We start from the raw sequence: 8,393 nt of genomic DNA, 5'->3' as shown, positions 1-8,393 counted from the left end.
CTAGGATGATTAAAGTAATCGTAGAGGTTGCACTTGCCGCCATTTTGTGGGTTAGAAGATCCGTTGGTAAAATTTGCGGAAATCATATTTTACAATTCACAATTGATTTCGCACTCCTTTTGAATTGATATTCTGTTAATTTGAAACAGTTTTCAATTTTGTGAAATCTCTGTCAGATCAAAAGACTAAATCCTTGCTTGCCATGCTTGTCAAACTGGCATATCAACTATTTTGAACAGACGGTAACATTGATGTTGCCCACAGCTGTTTTTGAGTTAATTTTAAAAAAAAGCAAATCATCGAGTATGTACTGAAAATGAATTATGATTGTAGCTGACCTTTTTCTGTATCCAGACTTGAAAAAACCTGTGGCATTTTAAGCCCGAACTATAATTCATTTGCAACCGTTTGTAATGCTTTCTCTGTTTTTTTTTTAGCGTTTATAACCTGCACTGAATCTTCTGTGCAAAAAATTAAATTACTTTCTTTCAGCTATGAGCCAATATTTGCCAGATCATTGTGAAGGATAATTCAGACGACTATAACATTTTATTGATACTAGACCTTCGTCAAAAGAAAGTTCATTCAATCTCCGCTTGTTTGTCAGTCCATGCAAACTTTTTTTTTTAGATGCGAAAGTTACATAAGTAGCTCTCCACGTAGCCATTTTGAGCGAGTGACGTATACAAGCTCCAGTACGCATGCTCTCTGAGGTAAACTGCTTGCGAAATACATGTTACTTGCCGTGACTTTAACATTTTCAGTTCCCACGGCCTGCTCCCGTCTAACCGGGTACCTTGTAGCTGAGTCGGCAGAGCAGCGGTGATCTAAATGTAGATCTTTCAGTTTTCCAACGCTACCGTGTGTCTCATTAAGTTTTCGTTTTAGGCTGACATTGCGTGAAATTCCCTCACCTTTTCTTTCAAGACCAATACCTCGGCACTCCAATGGTCCGCACGTGTTTAATACGCGATTATTGACTTCCTTTGTCTTGATTATTTTGCTGAACTTTTTGTGCCACGTTTATATTTATTCCGCTCTCTGTCAATTTTCAGAATTCAGGCAAAAATTGTTTGTTCTTCGATCTTTGTTCCTAACGAATAGATATCCCTTTGGGTCCAAACTCAAGTTATCATCTAAAGTATCTTGGGATTGTTATCGATCTGTCCGTCCGCATATTTTGTGCAGCCGAGAAAAGATTGAAATTCCTGACCGATCATCTATCACGAATCGTACCCCTGTTCGCCAGGTTTGTTAATTTGCTTTCTCTGCATTGTAACTTATTTTGCTTGTTAGCCGTGTCAGATCTGTATCCAGGTACTAGAAGTCCTTTCGTGCCATTAATTGAAATTTACAAGTTTTGCTATCTTGTGCATATTGACGGTTTTCCCTTGTGGAAATTGTCTTCTTAGATGCCTCCAATTGTGCATGTAGCCGTTATATTTTGAGGGTGAATTTTTTACCAAAATTGCTTAGCGTCCTTGCCGTTGAGATTGCCAAGGTGACGACAGTTTTTTGACGATTATATTTTGTCTGCCAACCGTCTTATGGTTTCTTAGAAAGTGCAGCGTAATTCGTCATCGGCAACGTACCAGTTTTTGATGACTGTTTACATAGTGAACTTTTCTGCCGTAGATGTTCTTTGGCGTCCGCAGACCTGTGACAGATTTGCATGTCACTTTGCATCGCTAGCTCCTTAAGTTTATTGCAAGATTATATGAGCCTGGGTCTTCCGGAGTGAACACCTTTGCTCTTGCACCCTTGCTGGGTTTGTTGTGTTTAGGTACACATAAAGTATTGATGTTCAAAAACTATGCGTTTATAGCATGGGATTCAGGCCCTTGTCGTTCAACCTCGGTGAGTTTGTTGTGTCTAGTATCGTTGTCCTTGAGCGATGCTAGATTGGGCTAGAAGTCCTTGATAGTCACCCTTATTGGGTCTTTCTTGTCTATGTAAGTACTTTTGTCCTTCTATTATCTTTTCATAGCATTTGCTTAAGGCATTTATTATTCCATTTATAGGTTCCCTACTTTAGTCTGTTATTATTTTCTGTATACTTTTCTCCAGAGTCTGCCATTGTTCATGCTGCAGTCCATTTATCCATTTACCTTTTGTTTTTTTTTTTCGTTGTCATTATTATTATTATTTTGCCGTGTGTTATTTTACCCCTTTTCGTTTCTTTAGTCATTTTTCACACAGAGTTCTGGTCGACATCTCTGCAGTTTTCCCAAGAAGTCGTTTCCATGACTGAAGAGCTTGACTGGCAGTTCTCGCCTCTAGTGAAACAGGGGCATCCCTGCTTTATCCTAGTGTTCTCAATGGATGGAAGTCTTTGATACCGTTCCTTTTCCACTCAGTATTTGTTGGATTCATGATCCAAATCGGTTTCAACCATCCTTTGTGCTTACTATACTCTCAAGTGGCTCCACGATTTGGCCGTAGTCTGTTCTCCAATCAGGGAATGTTCGCCTTGCAGCCTCTCCCGTCATGAAGACATCGAAAGAAATCGCTTAACGCAGATCTTTCAAGGAAGTTATCGTAAAGAGCCCATATGAGCGATTTACTTCTATTGCATCATTAAGCTATGTTTGTTTTAAAGTCTTTCAGTTTCTTCGCTTTTCAGTTGTCCTTTAGTAGGACTAAGAATGTCAGGTTTTCATGATGCATGAGCTTATTTCCATTTTCATTGAAATGCGCTAAGTTGACATGCTAAGGAAAGGCAGTCAGTTATAAGTTTTTTTTTATTCCGCCTTTGAGCCTTTTTATTACGCCTATGAGCTATTCCACTTACAGCGACTCTTTCAAGAAGTCTTTCCATGGTATTGTTCCCGATATTGTTTATTTTAGTACTCACTCAACTGGTGGAGCTATATCAGCCCCTGATCCTGCAGTCCCTGACAAAAAACGTCTACGACACGACCGTTGGGCCTCAGTAAGTGCCATTAATACCTATGTCAGACACTCTTTGGAGAGTATATTAGAGGTCTCAAATTCACTTACTCCTTCACTCAAGCCCTTTCTTTCAGTTTTACGGAGGGCTTGGCTGTGTTTTATACCTTCGTTAGGCGGTATACGATAGCGTTCATTTACATTGTAAGTAGTGTCTTTCAAATAGAATACCCTAGAACACCGCGGGTCGCACCACTGCCTTGGTCGGAAGTACACGTTTCCCGCTTTTTTCCACTTGAAGTTCTTTTTTTAGGGGTTTTCGTGTCCGGCTCAGGTGTATTGCTTTTCTCTTTATTTTAGAATTGATGTATTAATATTTTTGTACCTATTCCAATGCTTAATAAACTGCACGATGGCTTAGCTGGCCAACGTGCCCACATATCACCTAGCTTGAGTGTCCGGTTGAGTAGTATTGGCAAAATAGGGTGGATCTTTCGACTGTATAAATTAACCGTGACTGAGATATTTGTTGGGTCACGAGATCTACTCACCCGCCATATAGTAAATGAACCCCTTCGCGGCTGGTATGTCGCCTGATAATGGTAATATGAAATTTTCAGGACACTTTTTTGTCTAAAGAAAAAAAATTCAACCGTGAAAGACAGAATGTGGAAAGTTTGGATGCCGGTTTGGATGACAGTGTTTTCAAATGCTGCTGTTTTTCACCCTTTTAAACTGTTGGTTTATTTTATACGCATAAGAAAAAGGCAAATGAATGTTTAAATTCCCTGCTCAAGAAAATGACTTAGGATTAAATCTCTAAAGTCTGCTAAGGACTTTCTCCCCACGCCATGCCCAACTTCACTAAACGTTTTTTTTTTAACTATGACAAGGACAAGAGGGTGGATTTTGCATGATTCGTTAATCGCTCGATCAGTTAAAATCAGAGAAATCAATAAATTACATCGAACCATATAGCTTAGCGGATCTCAATTTAAGTGTAAGTATTCTTATGTCTTGATTGCACTGATCCTTAGCGTGGCTATCCTCCCATTTCTTCCTTTTTTCGTCAATGTGTTTTTCATCCTTACGGTCTTGCGACAAATCAAAACTTCCTTTACTCCACGACGATAACTTTTGACAAAGGTTAAATATATCACTGGATTAGTTATGGAAGATAAGAATAGTCCCATGTAGACCATAAACCCGAACACGCTGTAAAGCCAACAAAACCTTGGATTGGATTCAAGGTATTTCCACTCTCCTGACGCTCTTAATATTGATACTGAAGCAAAAGAAGCAGAAAATATATAGAATACCACCACGATACAAAGGCTCATCTTTATGGCTTGCTGATTGCTTGTATTCTTTTGATATACTTTGCCAAGAACAGTCAATTTGCGTCGTCTACACAAAGTTACTCCAATAGCACAATACAAAATTGTCATGACGATCAAAGGAGCAAAGATGAAACCCCCGATAAGTACGAATGACCAAACCCTATACAGAGAATAATTATCATCTCTGTCCTCTGTGCACAATGTTAGTCCATTGTACTCCTGCACATTCACCGCGAAGAAATCTTTGGAGTTAACTGCTATTGCCACAGTCCAGGTGGAAGCAATGGCAATAGCGCGAAACCTAGAGGATATCATTTTGATTTTCATCGGGAAGACCACGGCCATGAATCGATCAATAGCGATCCAGAGAAGACTTTGCACAGAAACATAGAGGGAAACATTAAGGAGAAAGTTCAGCAATTTACACAGAACTAGTCCAGCCTTTCCATGCACTTTCCATTGAAGAGATTTTGTCGCTTCACCGGCAAGGTGAACTGGAATTTGTACAATAGGGTAGATGAGGTCGGATACTGCCATGTTGACGATAAGGAAATTTACTGTTTTTCTAAGCTCTTTTCGTTTATAAACCACGACAATTATTAAAGTATTTCCAACCAAGCTGCTCACTAAAATGATGGACAAGAAAAACATTTTGAAGGCAGTGATGGAGCTAGGATGATTAAAGTAATCGTAGAAGTTACACTTGCCGCCATTTTGTGGGTTAGAAGATCCGTTGGTAAAATTTGCGGACATCATATTTTACAATTCACAATTGATTCCTCACTCCTTTTGAATTGATATTCTGTTAATTTGAAACAGTTTTCAATTTTGTGAAATCTCTGTAAGATCAGAAGAATAAATCCTTGCTTGCCACGCTTGTCAAACAGGCCTATCAACTATTTTGAACAGACGGTAACATTGATGTTGCCCACAGCTGTTTTTGAGTTAATTATAAGAAAAAAAGCAAATCATCGAGTATGTACTGAAAATGAATTATGATTGTAGCTGACCTTTTTCAGTATCCGGACTTGGAAAAAGTCGTATTTTAAGCCCGAACTATAATTCATTTGCATCCATTTGTAATGCTTTCTCTGTTTTTATTTTTCTTTTAGCGTTTATAACCTGTACTCAATCTTCCGTGCAAAAAATTAAATTAATTTCTTTCAGCTATGAGCCAATATTTGTCAGATCATTGTGAAGGATAATTCAGACGACTATAACATTTTATTGACACGAGACCTTCGTCAAAAGAAAGTTCATTCAATCTCCACTTGTTTGTCAGTCCATGCAAACTTCTTTTCTTAAGCTACAAAAATTAAACCAGGCTAGCTCATTAAACAAAAGTATGAATAAGGTTTTACTGTTATTTATAATATCATCGTTTTCATTTTTTTTTTTCTTTTGCTTTTGAAAAGTCCCGGAAAGCTTTGACAGGTGTCTCCCATCATTTTAAATTGAACACAGATAATTTTTTCAGTTCACTAATTGGGACTGACGTGCAGCCATGGAACAATGATTATCCCAATAAATCCTCATTATAAAGATGTATTTTGTTGACGGTTAGTACACACGTTTCAGAGTACATTTCGCTTTTTAAAGACGTTTGTGGTGTTGGCTAAGCGGATTGTAAATTGAAAGCATGATGTTTTCGTGATTTCATGTAGTTCCTGCTTTAAGTAACGTCGCAAGGTAAAAATAAAAGGGAAGCCGGACAAAAATTGACTGAGAGGGTTCGGGTCAAATCGCATGCCCGCTTTTGAGACAGGCTAACTTTGTTAGTACCGACAGGCCTCCCAACATTCATAAAATAAACAGCTCTCGACACCTCAAGAAAGTGGGCTGGATGCGTGGGCAAACCAACACAGACGGTTTTAGCATCGCATTTACGGCAAACACCAGCCAAAATTCTTTTTTTTTTTTTTTTTTTTTTTTTTCAGATAAAAGAGACTCGTCAGATTTAATTTATCTCACCTCTTGGCTGTTAGCTGCAAATGAAGGCTAATTTCTCGAAAGAGAGAGCCAAGTAAGAATAAAATGCGTTTTCACAGTTTTAGGACGTCGGCAATTATTTCATTAATGCAAGCAGCAACTTGATGTATGCGGTTGCCGTTCCTCGTGAAGTAAAGATCTTCGTACTGATGGGCATGCATTCGCTCTGTTTTTATATGCCAGTCTATCTGTCCGATCAAATTGAGAGGGTCCAGAAGTCCAGAAGCGAGTCATTATCATACAGAGCCGGTGAGCACTGCAATACTCTAGACTGAAGTTGAAGTTACTTTTAAACTGACGGAAAGATTTGTGCGTAACGTTGTTCAACAAGATCAACGAGAGAGGTTGCAATGGCTGCCCTGATGCCTGCTCGCAACAGTTTTTTTTTAAAGCTAGACTCATTGTTAAATAAAGGAATGTTCACACTCCCAAAAGGTTCAAGACCTCGCTTACTATAACATTTTGCTACAAAGAAAGAATTGTAAATTATGGTATGATCAATTTTAATATCACGAATATTTGAGTTATATTCTATGTGGCTTATAGCTTTTTTTTGCATCTTTGCATTTTATCACATGTAATTCAGCTGAAAAGCTGGAAGTGGTGTTTTAATAAAGGAATTTTCTTCTTCTTCTTCTTCTTCTTCTTCTTCTTCCTCTTCTTCATCTTGTAAATCTTCTCAAAAGAGAGGGCTCCCTGCTTAAATGGAAGATTCAGACTATTTGGTTAAAATCGACTGTAGTCCTCATTGATATTTTGAACATTTTAGTCCAGCATTTGGTTGTTTTCCGGACTACCGATCAAACTCACTGATCACTCTCAAATTGTGCTAATACATTTTTTCAATGAATAGAAGTTCACTTGCATCAAGTTCAGTTATCATATTTGTGAAAAAGCACTGCAATCGAATTGGTCTAGGTCAGCAATTTTAGGCAATTTCAGCACTGATCGAATGGTCATAGAATAACTAAAAAAAACTGTTCAAAACTATAGAATAACACTAAAAAACCACAGGGAAGACAAGAAGGGACATAACTGACAAACTGGAGATGATTGAAATGGATTGAATTTGGGTAAATTTGAAAAACGTCGGCCCACCTTTTTTCAAATTTATATCAGTCTATATCAAAATGTCATTTGTACAGCTGGAAAATCATTCTCAGTTGTTATGTGGGAGTGATTTTGCAAATGAAGGACTCTTGCTCTGCCAATTTGACGTTTAGAGCTCATTTAACAAAATTAAACAAAATTACCTAAAATAGCGTCACCTAGCCCCTTTAAGTACGCGCTGTAAAGAAAAGGCGCTGATCCAGTTAAAGGAGTAGTTAATTGCAAGGAAAATTACATAAAACTTTTTTCCATTATATTAGCATTTATGTTGAAACCACGAATTTCAACCGAAAATTCTTTTCAGCAGTATGATTCAAGTGTAAGCACTTTTTTTTCAAACTCTTAGTTCACAAAGCCCTGTGTTACAAAAGTACTGAAACTCGGCTGAAGACTATTAATTCTAGGAAGATAATATTTGTTACAAAACTCAGAACCTATTGCAGGCCTTTCCATCCTTCAATATCTGAAACTTGAATCAAACTAATAATTCAGGTCAGCATTTGTTATAAGCACTTTGTCTTGTCTTGTCAATACATTGGCTTAATATCTATGGCTTCTATATTTGAGGCTTCAGAGGTGGCATCAATTGGCTACATACACCCACATAGTTTGCGCTCACAGTGTTTTTCTTCTTTTTCTTCAAATTATACCAGTTGGAGAACGTTGACGATACTTTTTTTCATGCAAGAGCGCCTATGAATTGTATAGGAGGTTTTTACGTGACGTCATCGCCGCCATTTTGGTGGACGAAAACAAAGATTTGTTCGTCTACCAGAAGTCGTACATTTCTATATTGTTATTGGTGTCCCTAGAGGTTGGTTGAAAACGTCCTATACATTAGTTGCGGTTACACTCGCCTTCTTCCCGAGGTAACCCTGTGGGTAATTGCCTCGGGCTCTGATCGGTTTGGGTTTCCGATCAGGTTTAGTCCTTTGGTTACATTGCAAATAATTACCCAAGGTCAACTTTTGATCTGGCAGTATTTGGGTTTAAAAGTGTGGAAGGGCCTGCACGACTCCTGCAGTTCGCAAATAGATTGCTCTTTCAGCCTTTATAGTTTAGCTC

The 8,393-nt window shown here is 38.2% G+C and overlaps 2 protein-coding genes across 2 annotated transcripts in view; both read right to left on the bottom strand.

Moving 5' to 3' along the window:
- Window positions 1-86, bottom strand: part of LOC138053975 (QRFP-like peptide receptor) — an 882-nt gene extending 796 nt beyond the window's left edge. Inside the window, exon 1 of the mRNA XM_068900497.1 lies at window positions 1-86. This exon is cut by the window's left edge and continues 796 nt beyond it. Within this exon, the coding sequence (XP_068756598.1) occupies window positions 1-86 (86 nt within the window).
- A 3,813-nt stretch (window positions 87-3,899) lies between these two features.
- LOC138053974 (QRFP-like peptide receptor) lies at window positions 3,900-4,766 on the bottom strand. The gene has a single exon (XM_068900496.1). It carries the CDS (start codon window positions 4,764-4,766, stop codon window positions 3,900-3,902), a length of 867 nt encoding a protein of 288 aa, XP_068756597.1.
- Between the last annotated feature and the right edge of the window lie 3,627 nt (window positions 4,767-8,393).

Source organism: Montipora capricornis, chromosome 6 (assembly GCF_036669925.1).
Source record: "Montipora capricornis isolate CH-2021 chromosome 6, ASM3666992v2, whole genome shotgun sequence".
Classification (NCBI taxonomy): Eukaryota; Metazoa; Cnidaria; class Anthozoa; order Scleractinia; family Acroporidae; genus Montipora; species Montipora capricornis.
The sequence above is the reverse complement of the archived record's forward strand: the minus strand, read 5'-3'. Positions and strand labels throughout refer to the sequence as shown.

What these genes read in the sequence shown, in the direction of transcription:
- LOC138053974 (XM_068900496.1), bottom strand. Translation starts at nt 4,766, where the DNA reads ATGGCAGTATCCGACCTCATCTACCCTATTGTACAAATTCCAGTTCAC.